Raw genomic sequence first — 17,793 nt, 5'->3', positions numbered from 1 at the left:
TGCACCAGAGGATTTTGTAAGTGGTCAGTGTGCTTATAGTACATCACTGACAGAAACATTACCTGGTTGTCCTGGTGAACCAGGCATTCCATCTTTTCCAGGCATTCCAGGATCTCCATCCGCTCCTGGGTAGCCTCTCTCTCCTGTAGGACCAGGATCACCTGAAAGAGAATTTCAGACAATCAGTTAGTTGACAAATATTTGTTTAGCTATTTTCTCCACAACACTGGGCATTCATTTTCAGGATCCAAATCTCAAACCTCTGTCTCCAGCATCTCCTTTCTCCCCTTTCATGTTGTCCATGTCCACCTCAGTCAAATTCCCAGGTGGCCCACGTTTTCCTTGTTCTCCTCTTTCCCCTTTGGGACCTGGTTCACCAAACTCTCCCCTAGGCCCAGTCAAACCAGGGTCACCTGCCCAGGTCAGATTAATGAAAGACCACACACATTTTTATAATAAACAGTAAAACATCTTATACAGGTATTTTATCTGATGCAGCAGAAAAAGAGTGTCTGAGTATGCTAAATTCCTAGTAAGGCACCAGTGTCCCCAGTGATATACAACAAAGAAAAGGGCCAGTATTAGATGCTTTACCTCTTGGTCCAACTGAACCAGGGACTCCTATGCCACCTTGGAATCCAGGTGAGCCAGGCGCTCCCATTATTCCCATCTCTCCTTTAGGACCTATAAATAAATTCACACAAGCAAAAGCAACTTTAGTTTCTGACTTCTTATAGTAAAACATAAGCTTCACAAAGAGGTGATGGAAAGTACAAGCCATCAAAGAGCACTCACCTCTCTCACCAGGCATACCATCTTGTCCAGGATGTCCTGGCTCCCCTGGCAACCCCTTAGGTCCTGGGAATCCAGGTAAACCAGGAGTGCCTCTTTCACCCTTAGGACCAGGCATTGCTAGACCAGGGAAACCTGGGAGACCTTTCTCTCCCTTTTCACCAATTTGACCTACAATATCCAGAGATATATAAGCTGCCTGTTTGGGTGCACATGAGTAGTTTGTGAATCGACAGGTTCACACATCTAAGGAAGATCAAGAAGGAACTCACCAAAGGGACCAGGTTCTCCAGGGGGTCCCATTGGTCCAGGTAGTCCAGGTTCACCAGGTCCTGGGGGTCCAGGTGGTCCCGCCAAACCATGAGCTCCAGGAGGTCCCCGTTCACCTGGAGGTCAGAGGTAAGGATGAGTTGAATATATACTGGTCTATGAAAAAAAAAAATCATTTCACTGGATATTTATTTTTGGCTGCCAAACAACAAACTATGCTAACCGTAAGAAAGTGTTAGCTAACACTGGGCTTCTAGACAACTCATGATGTACAGAATTTCTCAAATGATGCCAGCAAGCTATTAACTCACCTTTTACACCTTGAGGACCAGGTGGTCCAGTGCGTCCTTCTGTTCCAGGGACTCCTGTCATTCCTACATTACCCTTTTCACCTGGAAACCCTGGCACTCCTGGTTGTCCAATAGAGCCCTTGGGTCCTCGAAAGCCAGCACCAGGTTCACCCTTTTAGATATTTAAGATAGAACTCCAATCAATAAAAAAATGGACTTCAGAGGAGGTTATTCAAAAACAAGTGCACACCAATGCACAATCAAACCATCATACTTTTTGTCCTGGTGCTCCTGCATGTCCAGGAATGCCGTCCTGGCCTGGGCGACCAGGCTCTCCAGGGAGTCCAGGGGCACCTGGTATACCAGAGTATCCTGAACAGAGAAAGACAGAAAAACATTTACAGAAATAATATTTAAAACACTATTTTAAATGAGTGTATAAAAAGTCATACAAATCCTGCCCAGTATTAAAGCTGGATTTACCTTTTGGCCCTGGTGGGCCAGGAAGTCCAATTCCTGGAAGACCAGGGTCACCTTTCAGCCCTGGGAATCCTGGCAAGCCTTGATCGCCAGGAGGACCCCTTTCACCTTAAGAAGAAACAACAAACATAATCATAATCACAAGTGCCCCAGTGTACTTTACATACTTTGAAACAAGGAATAATACTGTTAACAGCAAAACACAAGTTACCTTGAAGGCCAGGTATTCCACTTTCTCCACGAGGTCCTGGTGGACCCTCAGGTCCTGGTGAACTCACACCTTTTCCAGGTTCACCTTTAGGACCTAGAGTTTGGAGTTTGTTTGAAAGTGAGATTTTTGTTCGAAATATATAAATATATGTCATTTCCATTGAACAGACATCTAAACACAATGCAAAATTCAATAAATAAATTAAATAATTAAATAAATGAAAAATAAATGCTAGCCTGGTATTCCTGGTCTTCCTGGCACACCAGGTTGTCCTGGACTGCCCTTCTCTCCAGACTCTCCTGGCCGACCAATCCCTGGCAGACCTGGGGGTCCCCTCTCACCAGGAGGTCCAGGGGTACCTGGATCTCCATCTCGACCACGTTCTCCCTTAATACCTACTCTGGCCTTTGCAGAAATAAGGTTTGTAGGTTACAATAACAAATATTTTCTGATATGCTAGGCATCAGGTTACAGAAATTACATCCAGCTAACACAACTTGATAAAATCAGGAGTTGATGCAAAGTGGCTAAATGCCTTGCATTAACTATTTATAAGGATATGATGTACATTAAAACTCACTGGTTCTCCTTTAGGTCCTTGTTGACCTGGACGTCCATCTTTCCCAGGAAGTCCATCTATACCTGGGAATCCCCTGCTGCCAGGGAGGCCAGGATAGCCTTTCTCTCCCTTCAGATGTGGTGCCAGATAGATATCGCCTGGCTCACCCTGTGCCCCAGGAGCACCTATCAAACCTGGGGAACCATCTCTACCCTGAAGTCAAAGAAAAAGACGAAGAGAGGTTTGTTTTCCAACTGTGAGAGAAACATAAGACGTAGTATGTACTGGAAGGTGGGCATTTTTGTTAAAAAGTTAAAACATTAAAAAGCTGCATGTCATTAAAGCATTGTTCTGAAATCATTTGAATTTTATTAAATATTTTACTGCCCTGCAAGGGCAATTTGAGTCTTTGACACTTTGCTGCTGTACTAAGGAGTTCTAAAGTAACATCCAAAGGGCAACAAGAGGCAAACTGCCTTAGGAGAGAGGGCCAGGACAGCAGTGTTCAGTCAGCTGAACCTGCCTATCTCTGGGGATCATGCTGGCTGCATTCACAGACCAGCCAGAACAGCGCACAAAATATCAGTACAGATTAAATAAAATTTTAGTTAAATTAAGGAAAATATGTGCATTGTGCGTTTTTAGCAGAAACTATTTGTTTCAAAACTCAGCCTATAGTCTCAAATTGTACCCATATATCTGCTTTGATTCAAGTGCATGTAGAGGCAGCTGGCATGCTCCTAAAATGAATAATTATCTGCCTTCTTGGAAGGAATCATTGTACACGGATTCTTTTTTAAAGGGTCTATGTCCACCCATTCCCTCTCTGAAAGGCAAATAATAACGGAACAGTAAGCAATAATAATAAATAATGAAACTATTATTATTATGCTTATTATGCTTCCATGCTGACATTCACATTTACCATCTATAACACAAGCCCTGCAGAAAGCCAAATATCCAGGCACCAATGTTCAATGTTGTTTTTAACTAGCAAGCACAGACATTTACTTGGGACAGCATCACACATGCTTGTGGTGTGAACAAAGGTCGGGAAAGCTCCAGGAACTGTATTGAAGAGGTATAAATGAAAGAGAACTTCACATGGATTTGTTAAATTGCAGTTTTCACCACTTACAGGGCCTCCAGGAACTCCAACAAGTCCAGGCAGACCCTTTTCTCCTTTACTGCCTGCTGGGCCAGGGAAACCTAGTATAAAAAAAATCTGATGAATAATGTGTGTAAAACAAGAAAAGTTTGTGATGACTAAGATGCAAAAACACATTCATTACAAAAATAAAAATCCAGCATACTCAGATGTCTCAACTGGTACTTTAACCATTTTTACACATAACATCATGCTTATTATTTAATAAAAGTGAAGAACATTTGATTTTCCATGACATGGAACCTTTCAGCTGAATTTCACAGAAATTCTTTGAAGTTATTTTATTGTCCACCTATTGCTCAAAATGTCCATATGAAAAGGAACCTCACCTTGCTGTCCTTTCGGTCCCGGAGGACCAGGTAAACCTGGAGGCCCGAATGCAGAACATTGTGTGCAAGTGTCTCCTTGGTCACCTAAGAAAGCGGGCAAATTTTAAAGTTAAGTTACCATACCCTGCAGAAGCACCCCCTGAGAGCTACAATAGCACTGGTGAATCTGTGTATGACTGCAACAGATACACTTTAACACTCCTCTGTTGCAGAGACTTGTGAAGATCAACCACTTCTGCCTTGCACTTTTCCAACATACAGACAAAACATGCTCTCCCATACTCTGGAGGAGCAAGAGGTCCCCCTGCCCTACATTTGAGTGTTTTCTCTGCTCTAACACTGATAACACACTGACACCCAATAAGAGCATAATAATTAGCCAGTGAGATGAGTAAAGTGTGCTGGAGCAGGGATAACACTACACTGTGCAGAGCTGGGAGCTCTCCAGAGGTTTCACCCCACTTCCTCCCCTTATGCAGTGAATTCAGCAGTGCAGACTCTACTACCAATGTTTTACTATAGGGATTACATGGCTATGTGCTTAATGTTATACACTTGTTAGTAATGGGTGTGGCTGAAACACATGAACCCAACAATTAGGAGGGGTGTCCACACACGTATGGTCATGTATTGTACATAATATTCACACACTGAGCTCCATTCCACCTTGCCTGAATGACCTGAACATTCAGACACAACCAGAGTTAAATTCATAACTAGGCATATTATATTACATCATATTCAACAACTCAATAATGAAGGGGACCTATTATGTTCATTTTTAATGTTCATTATTTTTTTTGGGGGTCTACTAGAATAGATTTACATGCTTCAATGTTCCAAAAACACAAAATTTTTCTCACACTATACATCTCTATTCATCTTCTGTCCGAAATGCTCTGTTAGAGCTCCTGTGTCTTTTCCCAATAAACCCAGCATGCTTTTGATTGGTCAGCTTGCCCACTCTCTTCTGACTGGTCAACCGCCAGATTGCAGATTTTCTCTCTAGACATAGCTACAAAACTGAACAAACTCTCCAGTAGTTGCACTGCTTTGTGTGAGAGCATGCCAAGCTTGCCAGTAGGAAAGCAATAAGGGTTGTGTTACCTCATCTTGTAACAAAAGAAAAGGGCTGGAATTCCAACAAGATGTTTCAGGCAGCTGAGAAAAGTGGTTTCTATGAGAGAGAGTTACTCTCTCTGGTGTGTACTTTGAGCTTTGTAACTGCAGACCCTTTACATGTATAAAAAAGCTATATAACATACTAAAAGAAAGGGAAAAGCAAAACAGGTCCTGTTTAATTAAATTATTTATGCTTACTTAACTATTCAGGTTGTTCTAAATTAGACTTAACTAATTAATTGAATTCATTAAACTAGTTCAAGCACACAATTAAATTGAAAGAGCAACTCTTTTCACCTCCTAAAAAAGAAAGAGCAATTCACATGAGTTTATTCAGTGCTGAGAGGTAAAAGATGAACCAATAAATCATGGTCCTAATATTATTTGAAATCATTAGAAAATGTATTCTTATCATTGTCAATCGATTAAAAGAATGTATCAAATTAATCACATTAATAGGTTGTATTGGTTAATATCAAAATTAATAGGTTGTGATTAATCATGATTAATCGTGAAGTTTAAATAGTATTTACTTTGTATTTTTGGGGGGAGATAAAACAAGTAATAGAATTCATGAATTGTATGGCAGTGAATAGGCACGGCTAAGTTGTGCTTCTGCTGTGCTAGCGTTGCCTTCAGTGTGTCTTTGTTGTGTTGGACCTGCTTTATCATTTTGAGAGTCGAATTCTAGCGCTTACATACATCCTGGATGAGTGTCTCCTCTTCTTGACCATGAGAGGCCTGCTGAACTCTCAGCTCTGTTGTGTTTGCAGGACTGTGCAAATGTCCGACTACTTTTACGGCACTTGGCTAAAGCATCGACAAACCCACTGTCACGGGGAGCCACTGTGATTACCCTCTGTATAATGGTGCACTGCACAGGGCATATGCTCAAATGGTAGATTCCATAGCGCTATCTGTTCCTATAGTGGTGACCTTTATTCATCCAGTTCCAGATGTAACTTTAGTTTTTTCTGAATTTCCATCTGGAAACATTTTAAAACGAAACTTGCCATTCAGCACACCAGGGGATGTTTCATTGTGTTATCTATGTTTGCACCTTTCTGTAAATCTACGTGGGAATTATGGGAGGAATTTGGGGTCAAACTTGGTAATATGATTAATTTGCATTAAAATAAATGAATGCGTTAAGGCTTCAAGATTAATCACGAGCATTAACTCATTAACGTCAACAGCCTTACTCCATACCAAATGAGGGACTCAAATACACCCCTTCTCACCTTTCTGTCCAACTTCTCCCATCAACCCAGGAGGTCCGGGGGGGCCTGGATTTCCACGTTCTATGTTACACGGTTCACCTACAGGAAAAGAATGTCAACATAACAGGAAAATATCAACAGCAAAATCATTTATACAGCAAACTAGTTTCAACTTTTCCAATCTTTATGTGCAGCATCTGTACCACATAGTATTGTCTGATTACCTCAGACAATAAATTCAATGGGTATATAAATTCAATGGATATATAAAAATATCTGTTGTCTACAGTTATCAACCATGTGCTACAGGTGTGGCAGACACAGATTAAGTTAAAAAATGGTAAAAATGCTGGAATGCTGGATTTGCTGAAGGCGCTGTTCATATTATATCATCTGCTGTGTTCTTTTTTCAGTATTTTGTACTGCATTTTTTTTTTAGTCTAAAAACTCCATACCGGGCAACACTTACTTAATGGTCCTGGAGGTCCAGGTGGACCAGCAGCTCCATCAGCTCCCGGAGGTCCCCTTAGAGACTCTCCATCGACACCTTTGTCTCCTTTCTGGCCAATCTCTCCAGGGAAACCTCTCTCTCCAGGAGGACCCTCAAAGTGCCTGCCTATAAGCAATTAGGAATACAAGGAAGGGAGACAACAGCATTAGGCAGACAAGTTTGATAATGTCACACATTCACCAGCATCACGAGACGTTATGGACTTCATTTCCCAAAACCCTCAGGAAGATCACACGACTAGACAACTTCCTTCTGACGCCGAGACCTTAACGGACTCCACTACCCACAGTACCATGGGGGATCACATGACTTCGGACGGGCTATTGCGCTCCTATCAGCGCTCGCGCTCCCCAGAGTACTAACTGTTTACACCTGTGTCTTATGTCATATGATCTAGACAGGATAGTTTATAAGCCTGGGCTTTAGTGAGGCGCAGTGCGAGGTATGAACTTGCTGAGTGTTTTGTCTGAGCTATTGTTTGCCGTGTACTTTGCTTTGTGTACTTGACTCTGCCTTTTTGTACTTTTGCTTGTTGTTTTGATCACTGTTTTTGACCTTCCTGCCTGTATTTTAGCCCCTTGGTGTTTGTTCACACGGTGATATGATCATCGTTGTTTTTTGCCTTTGTCTTTTGGATTTGACCCACGCCTGTTTTTAGACCAAGCCTTTGCACAACTCTATTGAAACAACTTTAGCCCTTTTGCGCCGCGAGCATCTGGATTCTGTTGACGTGTCACACATAAGTAATAGTAAAGAAATTCAGCAAAGCTGAAGCTTTTGGCTTTATCCCACTTTTGACTTTATCCCACACAACTGATTTGAGAGTTTGAAAATGACTTGAGATGAGACAAAGTTCTGCTCTTACCTGGGGGACCAGGATCTCCAGGCTGCCCAGGGTATCCTGCAACAAAAGATCATGTGTTAATATGCTAAACAAACATGAATTGCAAAATGAGTTTGTCTTTAGCCTTGTTTACATATGACATTCATATCCAATCACTGAGATTTGCTTCTAGTAACTACATGCGCATCAGTGCGTGCACAAGCTAAAAGTAAAATGCTAAATTACAACCCAAAATCAGAAAAAGTTGGGATGATATGTAAAAAAAAAAACAGTAATTTCTAAAATTTACTTTGTCTTGTATTTTATTACAGACGGTATGAACACAAGATGTTTCATGTTCATGGTCAACGTCTGCAACACATTCTAGAAAAAGTTTGGATGGGGCGGTTTTGGGCTAGTAAAGAAGGTAAAATCATTGACTGATATGATTTGAAACAGATGATGCCAACAGGTGACTATAATGATAATGATTTGGTACAAAAGCAGCATCCAGGAAAGGCCTAGTTGCCAGTTTATCACCAAATGCTTGAAAAAATTATTGAAATGTTTGTTCCCCAAAGAAAAAAACAAAGGTATTTGGAAATTTCACTTTCCAAGGTGCATAACATAATTAAAAGACTCTGACCTCCAGATGGCACTGCATCAAGAACCATCATTCATCCATAACAGTGTACGAAATACCCCCACACATTCATTTTTTTTTTACTGCTCCAGCACTGGCTGGCTGCTCACTCTCCATAGCAGCACTAGTGCTAGCTTCAACAGCAACAAAATACTTGAATCTTTTTTAGAAATGCTCATTTCTAGTTTGGTAAAGCCCTTTTCCACACATTGACTAAGCCTGTACACATCTCTTCTTTTGTCTTCGGTTTAAGAAATGAGTATCAATTCACTCTTTCCACCAATGTCTTGGGAAATTAGGCAAGTTATCACATTTATATATGTGATGGCATACTGTAAAGTTTTTCAGCGGTATCCAAGGCATATAGTTAGAGTAGGTTACAGTAGCAAGGCTATGAAGGACCAACTGGGTGATACAGCACCACCCTGAGGCAGACCAGTGCTGCATCTTTAGGTAGCTAAGAATGCCAAAGACAGAAGCTCTCTGTTTGGTGGCTGAAGCAGGCTAAACAATGACCTTTCTCTGAATTTGTATTTAAGGGCCTATCTTTCCCTAACATACAGCATGACATCATGATAAGTCTATTCAGGGAAGCCCAGAATATTTATTCTGAGACATTCCGGGGACGATCACAGAGTGTATTGTGGTCAGATGAATCAGTATTTCAGGACTTTTGGAAGAAATGTACGCCGTGTGCTCCAGATCAAAAATGCAAAGACTGTTACCAACAACAAGTCCAAAAGCCAGGGTCTGTCATTGTATGGGGTTGTGTCAGTGCCCTTGGGAAAGGTAACTTAAACGTCTGTGATGGCATCATTAATGTTGAAAAGTGCATGGAGATTTTAGAGTAACATATACTGCCTTCATCTTTTCCAGGGACGCCTATGAATATTTCAACAAGACAATGCAAAACCACATTCTGCACACATTACATAAGCATAGCTGTGGAAGAAGAGGACACGGGTGCTGGACTGGCCTGTCTGCGTTCTCAACCTGTCCCCAGTAGAGAACGTGTGGCACATTTTAAAACGTGCAACGACAAAGACCCCATATTTGCATACCTAAAAAATTGTTTGCAGGAAGAATGGGACAAAATTACACTTAAAATCCTTCATTACTTGGTATCTTCAGTCCTTAAAAGCATTGTGAAAAGAAATTGTTTTTTTTATATTATTGGCTGTTATACCTATATTAGACCTGTAATAATAATTATTCATTCTCATTGAGAAACAATACAGTACTGTGCACAAGTCAGAGACTATCTTTATCTATTTTTACAAGTCAAAATGACCATTAGGTACAATCTATTTATCTTTCTAAGGATAGAGAAAATGGAACATGAAACAAACGTGCAAGACCTGGTAGACCAGCAAAATGACACTATCAGATAACAGTACTTAAAGCTTTCATCTTCAGAAAATGAAGCTTCAGATCTGAAAAAACACAGGTGTTTCTGTCCATCCTTCCCTTGTGAGGAGTCTATAACTGCACTATGGATCTGAAAGGATGTGTGGCTGTCAAAAAGCTTTTACTAAGAAAAGGAAATACACTACAAGTCCATATGTTTGTACACACCTTGTCATTCAATGTTTTTTTCCCAAGTTAAGGGTATTAATAAAATGTCTCTGCAGTAACAGCCTCTACTCTTCTATGAAGGCTTTACACTAGACGCTGGAACACTGCTGTGTTTTATTTGCATTCAGCCACATGAGCCCTACTGGGGTCAGGAATGTTGAAAAACATCTCAGGGTTCTGAAGTTAACAAATAAAAAATACTGATGAATATAAAGCATAGATTAAAAATGTCAGGTGTGGTGGGAGACCTGTGTACTGTCTATCGCAGGTAATGAATAGGTTTTCAACTTTCATCAGCCTAACTTTGAATACAGCTCACATGACCAATGTGACAGTATACAGCTGCTCATCTCTAACCTACCTCTCTCTCCTTGTGGCCCAGGAATGCCTGGTAGACCAGGAGGGCCAGGCGCACCATCACCCTTTAACAAAAAAAGTAAATAAATAAAAATAAAAAAATAAAACATTCTGTATTCTGAGAAATTGACAGACAAACTGGCAATTCAAAATGCCATTTGAAATCACTGTTATTATGCATGAGCAGACCAAAACAATATATAATATGAATAGAAAATGGCTGCCCACTTACATATCCTGGTGGTCCTCTCTCTCCCTTGTCCCCCTATTAAAAAGATGAGTATTGAATTTAATATCAAAACATATTAAACAATTTAAATTAATCTAACTGCTACAATAATAGATGGTTAAAAGATGAGCATCTGTCATCACTTACTTTCAAGCCATTGTGACCAGGAAAACCAGAGTCACCTTTTTCCCCCTTTTTGAGAAACAAAGACTTTGTGAGATATTTAATATTTAATGCTGTCCAAAAAAAAAAAACATCTCAATTTTTCCTGATTTATACTTTTCAACATCATTTGGGCACACCAGCTGCCCTTTACAGTGTGTAAAAATTTCATCATGAATGAGTCAATGAAAATGCTCCAAAACTGCTTGGGATAAACTCTCTTTTCATTAACTTCCATTAAAAGTAAAGAAGGTTTCTGTCCTCTGCTTTAAAGCTGCTACTTTGAAGATATATCTAACATTAACTGGTTATTCAGATTTTGGCTGCTTACAAAACAAAACAGACATATCTTACCGTAGCTCCATCTAGTCCATCCTTTCCTGCTTTTCCCTAAGAAGAAAAGGAAAATGCAATCCAGATTTTCCATATTTAGTTTGCATCTGATAAGCATATTCTTATTCATATTCATTCATCTATACACTTTCATTTAGATCAGTAATATCAGAATTAGCTGCAACAGGCATGACATAAGCAACACAACACAGCAAATTTGAATGTGCTACTTACTGGCGGCCCGGGAGGTCCAGGTTCACCCTTGATTCCTGCGTCATACACTGAGCACTGGCCAAAGAAACATTGAATTAGTGCCCAGCAGTTTCTCTAATTTGTCACTACCATTAAAATCTGAATTTTACAGTGGATAATTCTACAAAATTACATACTGAAATATGCATTTTTTTATATCCAGGAGCGCCTACACCAACAAGATCCAAATAAACTTCTCAAATTGTATCATGTCTAAGCACTTACTTTGTCTCCTTTTTCTCCTTTGTCTCCTCTATCCCCCTACAAAAAGCAAAAACAGTTTTAGTAATTTAGTAATTATTTGCTTCATCTTCCATCCAGACTGCAGGATGGCTGGCATGGCAATGTCAGCTTGCAAGATGTTTCAAAGGCTTAAATCATCTAGTGTATGCATTACAAAATTCAATTTGATTTTCCTTATGTTAGCTGTTAAAATGTTCTTACACTAAGCCACACTAAACTACACTATACTATACAATACTATACTATACTACATTATAATATTCTAGAATGGTTTGGGTCAGAAAAAAAAATACTTCAAAACAATATGACGTCCTATTCTCAAGTTCTAAGACATGAGTGAGTGATCTTAGCTATAAACAATAAAATGAACTGCCTTGTATAAATTCTACCAAATCTTAAACCCATAAAACTAAAATAGCAACATCAGCAACATCAGCAATAGTATCAACAATACAGTTTTAAATTTCAATACACTGTTTTGAATATTCAGTTAGTCAAATTAATTATGAACACAGCCCTCCTACCGGTGGTCCAGGTACATAATGTTTCTCAACATCTTGACCTTGTGGTTGCAGGGTTCCTACAGGGCCTGGAGGACCTCGGGGGCCTTGTTCACCCTAGTAAAGGAAGCATTATGTTTATTTTCAACTTTTTCATCTGAATTGTTACAAATATTTTAATTAAATTGTAATTATGTTTTGAATGAAACGATTTTGTTGGATTATATCAGACAATCAGATAAGTCTGATACCTATAATTATAAAAAAAAATGCAAAAAAAGAATGATTGATAATTATCGCTAACCACAATGCTTGGTGATAATAACTATTGCACTGGCCCAGGATTTACATATCAGTGCATCTCTCATATTTGAGCAATAGGATGAATTCGTAGGCTTTTTAAAGTGATTACTATTGTGGCATGAATTTAGCAAACGTGTGAAGGCCTGAAATTGGCATATTTTTAAGTCAATTACCAGCTATCATAGGAAATAGTTAGCCTGGGTGTGCGGCACTCCACTTATGTGTGTTTTTGCTGTGGCTGTCTTGAAAAGCATTGGAATAAAATCAGAGATGCTGTTGATGGCATGGGTAGGCCTGTTATAATTATTACATAATTTCCTGATTGCAAATCTTTGAGCTGATCGCAATTATTTAAGCTGACAACAATTATTGTTCACCGCTGTTAGCTTCCACTATCATATAATGACTTTGCAACAAACAATGTGATTTGGGTATGTATTTATCCGTTATGCTGAGGTAAATGCATGTAAATAAAAGAAGGCAGACAACACATTTATTGAGACATTTCATGGATCTTACAAAAACAGCATGTTCTAAATTTTGACTGGTACTACAACACTGTATAAATGATCTATAAATTAGAGGGCAGTGGTAAATAATGACAATTAAATTGTTAAATGCAATTATTTACAACGCAATTAATTGACAGTTAAATGATTGTGACAGGCCTTATCATGGACGTTACATCAGTCAGTGTATTCTTCTGACTCACCTTGTCACCCTTCGCACCCATAAACATGAGCGTTCCCTGCAATACAAATACAACAGTTACTGATTACTTACTATGTACCAATATAATGTGATTATAGTTATAACTAAGCAAATAATACTACTTAAACTAAACACCTACAGGTGGACCAGGAGGACCAGGAGGACCAGGATATCCCTAAGAGAGAAGAGAAAAAGAAGATTGATGCTACATTTTTGACATGGATGAATGTTTTTACAGCACTGTAAATATGGTGTGTCTTTACTAAGATGTGTTTTTACATAAACATTTATATGTTAATTTGTTTCTCTTCAACCTTAAGATACAGCCCCTCACTATTTACAGATTAGACCACTCACTTTAAGCCCAGTTGGTCCAGGTGGGCCAATTGGTCCTTGTGGTCCAGGGTTTCCAGGTGATCCCTTAGGGGAGAAATCAGATGCTTGGATTCTGCTGTGGGTAACAGCCACAGCACTAACATCCAACTCATGTAAAACACAAGTGCACACTTTGACAAGGCCACACTTACTGGTAATCCTGAGTGTCCTGGAAATCCTTTTTCTCCTTTCTGAGGAAGGAAACCACCAATAAAACCACCTGGATCTCCCTAAAAAAGAGATATTTCAGGTTACTGGCCAGTATTTGTATTTCTCTCAACATATGCCTCAATTAAATGTAGAACTTTAAGAGGATCAATGAAATATATATAAAAATACAGAGTGTTTCAATCAAGAATTCAACCAACAGATACATTTTGGGTCAGGTCACAATCAGGACTACATATTTGTGGGTTTTCCTACCTTCATGCCTGGAATACCTGGAATACCCTGTGAAAAAAGATATAAGATATAAATATAAAAAAAAAAATAACATATAATCTACTCATTCATAAAATACAGTGGATAGAACTGGACAATGTGACAATATTTATCGTCAGTGTGATAAATTACATCACATTATGTGTATCATGGATACTGTCAGTACCTAAAACAATTCCAAACTGCTTGTTTGATTAAAAAGAGCAAAATTAGTCCTGTTTAATTGGATTTAGTGCAGCATAATGAACACAAATCATTGGATTCATAGTTTTTGATAGTATTTTTAAAACGTGTAACTTCTTTGTCTGTTCTAACTGATCAGATGTCAGAAAAAATAAACATTGTGACACATTGCGTATCACAAAAAACTTCAAAAAACTGAAGTATTATGATATTATATTTTGCCATATTGCCCAGCTCCAATCCAATAGTGGATTAAATAACCTGAATTCAATTGAACTGTTTGTTCCATTATAATAAAGGCAAACGCATTGCAGGGCACTACAAAATAACTAGTATTTGTGGGAAATAACACTTCTTTTCCTTACTGGTGGTCCTTGCAGTCCTGGTAAGCCTGATATTCCATCAATACCTCTCTCCCCCTGCAACACACCGAAACTTACTTTAAGACTAACTCAAATCAACCAATTAATAACACTTCATCAAGCTTTAATTTTCATTCTTATAGTTTGAATAAACAAGGTCAAGTATTAAAAATGCTTACTTTTGTTCCATTGCACCCTGGAATACCTGGTGGTCCTGGTGGGCCATCTTGACCTGGGAGACCCTGAGGTGGGAATTAGGCATACACAACCAAACCCAGTCACATACACATTAGACTATTCCAGGGGTGCCAAAACTGTTTTTTTCTCTTGAAGGGGCAACAACACAGTATATTAACAAAGTAGGCATGTGGAGTGTCTTGTTGAGGAGGATGACTTGTCAAAAAATTTGCTTTCTGCTTTCACATGTTGTCAGTATACAAGGAGATACCTGGGTCATGAATGCTTTTATAATGTTGAAAAACACTGTATTCTTTAAATACCATGGCAGTTACAATATATATGAGGCACACTGTCTTGCCTTTAAATTCAATGAAAAGATATTATCCCCTCTTGTCTGTCATACCAACCTCCATTTCTCTTATGTTCATCTAAAAAAAAAAGTCAGGAGGCCTATAGTAGTTCTACGTTTTCACATCTAAACCCTTTCTGGTACTTTTATTTTTGTGTGCATATTTTGCTTCTAAAAGTGTTAAGTCAAAAAATAAGTATCTATATAAATTACATTTATTCTCTCTTTGAATTAGTGGTAGAAGGAGGTAAGACAACCTTCTGGGAGACTAAAAACAGTTATGCTGCCATCTACTGTATTAAGCATGCAAGTACTTCATGTACCTGTACTGAAATTTGTAACAGTTATTTCCAGTCATAGAATTAGCTAAGAATTATAATAACCATACTAAGTCATATACAGGAAGCTGACTGCATGCATTTAAGTCAAAGGAGGATAATATCAAATCTGATAGTAGTAGGGCTAACTGCTATCTCTGCTGTTGAAGATCGCATGTTACAAGAAGATCCTATAATATATCACACAGCATTTGAAGCAAGCCCACCCCCTTAGAAGTACTGTAAGAAGCCCTGAAAATGAATGAGAAAAGCTCATATCTTTCTTCTACACTGACAGACTGCTGAAAGAGTTCTGTTATACAGAATAGAGCTATAAAATAGGATATACTTTTCTTAAGTACATATTTTTCAGCTAAGAGTCAGACACAAAAGAGTTAAGCCGTCTGTGAGACAATATTTTGGTCAAAGTTAAGGGTTTTTCACTGGAGCTAAAACTGCTAAAGTCTCACACTGATTTCAATTAGGACATAACTGTCTAGGAGACATAAATCAGATTAAGAGGAGATCTTATTTAGAATACTTCTTTCCTCTGGGTTTTTCCTGGAACTGTTTGTCTAAGCCAAGAACTATTTAAGAACCTTTATTTTTAGAGTGTTTATGATCAGGAATTTGGTTGGACAGTGTAACACAGTACAGTCTGGCTATTAATTTCCATTTAAGTATTGAAACATTTCTGGAACTTACCGGCAGACCGGGGTTTCCTGGGAAACCAGGCGCGCCAGAAGGTCCCTAAGAGAGCAAAGACAAGAATCACAATTTGGTATTACATTATACTGTATTATATTAAAGATGGAAGGTAAAACATTTGTTCATGTTGGTAGGTAGACTCAACAGCTGAACTTTGCCAGAAAACCTTTGAATTATTTCTGTAACTTGTTGACTGTAAATTTTGGTAAAGATCAGCCTTCAGAGTAGACATATACTGAATATCCAAGCTTGTGGGCATTTTTATTTAATTGCAAGGGATTTTAAGATTTTACAATGTAATTTAGTGTCATTAACAGCTGTCCTGAACTTTTCTTACCTTATCTTTTAGGAAATTCCCATTCTGCCAGAATATCAGTCTAAAATACAGAGTACTTAACTTTTTTATAAAAGTACATTACTTACACGTGCTCCTTTTATTCCAGGGGCGCCCGGCTCTCCAAGATCCCCCTATGAAAATAAACATGAACAATGTTACAACAGATCAACAGTACCAAATTAATCTGCACACAGCTGCAAATTAACCTGCACGATCAGCTAAGTGAGTTGAAATTTGGCTGTGGCATACCTTTGGTCCCATTGGCCCTGGAGGACCCTCATGCCCCTGCATACCTGGAAATCCCATATTGCCTTGCAAGCCAGGGAACCCTCTCTCACCCTATAAGATAAAACAGGAAGATTGAAAATGAATTTGTGGTTTATAGCAGGGCTGAAGGGGCTCATGATGCTGAAATGTGCACATGATGTTGCAGTTGTATGGAAGACACCACCAGAGGGCAAAAGAGACATTTCCACTTAAGTACAGGAAAGTTTGCATACAGACCACTGATTTTTTGGCTGCTTATGTACTGTAGATAACATTGTTTCGATTAACAAACAGAGAAGAACTGCTCGTAAGAGGACTAATGAAGAGATATGATTACTCACACTCTTTGTTTTAAGTGTCTGAAATATTACTTGCATGCACGCATTGGAAACACAGTATTAATCTGACTAATTTGCTCTAACCTAATCCCTAATGAAAACAACAATGATATTACAAGGATTTCTAAAGGATTCCTAAAATATTAGAAACATAAAACAACTAGTAAGCAGTATATATTTAAGAAAACAGTACTACAGAAATATCAAACAGAGGCAAAAGTAGAGATTTTACACAGCACTATAGAAATCTTACATGTTCTAACAGTACTTTAGATCTTATTTGCCTTTATTACATGAGTCAAAGTCATGTTCCACTTGTGTAAATTCAAGATTTTGCATGAGATCCTTCACATGAAACTGGCACAACTTTTCATGGAAATTGTTTAATCTTACCCACAATAGTATGTGCATCTTAAACATGCGTGATATTGCCCTTTTGCAGGTTTTAGTGCATAAGTGCATTATACTGGCTTTTTATATGTATTCAGTAAAAAATGCATTATTAATGAAAACTTAATATGAACCTTGGCTTTTACAGCACTAGATGTAACTTCACAGCATGGAGTATTCTGCCTTCACTTAGAGTTCACATCCTGTACCAAGGGCTCTGGAGCTTATTTGTTCATTTAGGGTTATTGTCCTTGGCAGGCATTATAAACTGTGCTCTAACTCACTCTCACTCTTTCTTACAAGGTGTTCCAAAAAACTGAATGCACCTCACAGTGGGGCATCATGGATCACTAAGACATCATTCTAAAGTACTCAGGAAGCCTTGAGTCAGTGACATCAGCATATGGTGGAGAAAGCAAAGGAAATTTAAATGTGAAAATAATCTATGAACCAGCTCAGAGGA

The 17,793-nt window shown here is 38.7% G+C and overlaps 1 protein-coding gene across 1 annotated transcript in view; it reads right to left on the bottom strand.

Moving 5' to 3' along the window:
* Positions 1-17,793, bottom strand: part of col4a1 (collagen, type IV, alpha 1) — a 58,023-nt gene that overhangs the window by 13,011 nt on the left and 27,219 nt on the right. Inside the window, exons 3-35 of the mRNA XM_036594868.1 lie at positions 16,585-16,674; positions 16,422-16,466; positions 15,996-16,040; positions 14,624-14,686; positions 14,448-14,501; positions 13,882-13,908; positions 13,611-13,688; positions 13,441-13,503; positions 13,223-13,258; positions 13,085-13,120; positions 12,094-12,186; positions 11,552-11,587; positions 11,309-11,362; positions 11,096-11,131; positions 10,727-10,771; positions 10,583-10,615; positions 10,355-10,415; positions 7,818-7,853; positions 6,911-7,057; positions 6,463-6,540; positions 4,100-4,183; positions 3,741-3,811; positions 2,624-2,815; positions 2,280-2,448; positions 2,044-2,136; positions 1,836-1,940; positions 1,627-1,724; positions 1,374-1,524; positions 1,065-1,178; positions 796-963; positions 595-684; positions 261-413; positions 63-161 (exon numbers count right to left, since the gene is read on the bottom strand). Of these exons, the coding sequence (XP_036450761.1) occupies positions 63-161; positions 261-413; positions 595-684; positions 796-963; positions 1,065-1,178; positions 1,374-1,524; positions 1,627-1,724; positions 1,836-1,940; positions 2,044-2,136; positions 2,280-2,448; positions 2,624-2,815; positions 3,741-3,811; positions 4,100-4,183; positions 6,463-6,540; positions 6,911-7,057; positions 7,818-7,853; positions 10,355-10,415; positions 10,583-10,615; positions 10,727-10,771; positions 11,096-11,131; positions 11,309-11,362; positions 11,552-11,587; positions 12,094-12,186; positions 13,085-13,120; positions 13,223-13,258; positions 13,441-13,503; positions 13,611-13,688; positions 13,882-13,908; positions 14,448-14,501; positions 14,624-14,686; positions 15,996-16,040; positions 16,422-16,466; positions 16,585-16,674 (2,743 nt within the window). The remainder of the gene's footprint in view (positions 1-62; positions 162-260; positions 414-594; positions 685-795; positions 964-1,064; positions 1,179-1,373; positions 1,525-1,626; positions 1,725-1,835; positions 1,941-2,043; positions 2,137-2,279; positions 2,449-2,623; positions 2,816-3,740; positions 3,812-4,099; positions 4,184-6,462; positions 6,541-6,910; positions 7,058-7,817; positions 7,854-10,354; positions 10,416-10,582; positions 10,616-10,726; positions 10,772-11,095; positions 11,132-11,308; positions 11,363-11,551; positions 11,588-12,093; positions 12,187-13,084; positions 13,121-13,222; positions 13,259-13,440; positions 13,504-13,610; positions 13,689-13,881; positions 13,909-14,447; positions 14,502-14,623; positions 14,687-15,995; positions 16,041-16,421; positions 16,467-16,584; positions 16,675-17,793) is intronic.

This window comes from Colossoma macropomum, unplaced genomic scaffold (genome assembly GCF_904425465.1).
Source record: "Colossoma macropomum unplaced genomic scaffold, Colossoma_macropomum, whole genome shotgun sequence".
Taxonomy (NCBI): domain Eukaryota; kingdom Metazoa; phylum Chordata; class Actinopteri; order Characiformes; family Serrasalmidae; genus Colossoma; species Colossoma macropomum.
Note: the sequence above shows the minus strand (reverse complement) of the source record. Positions and strands in the feature narration are given on the sequence as shown.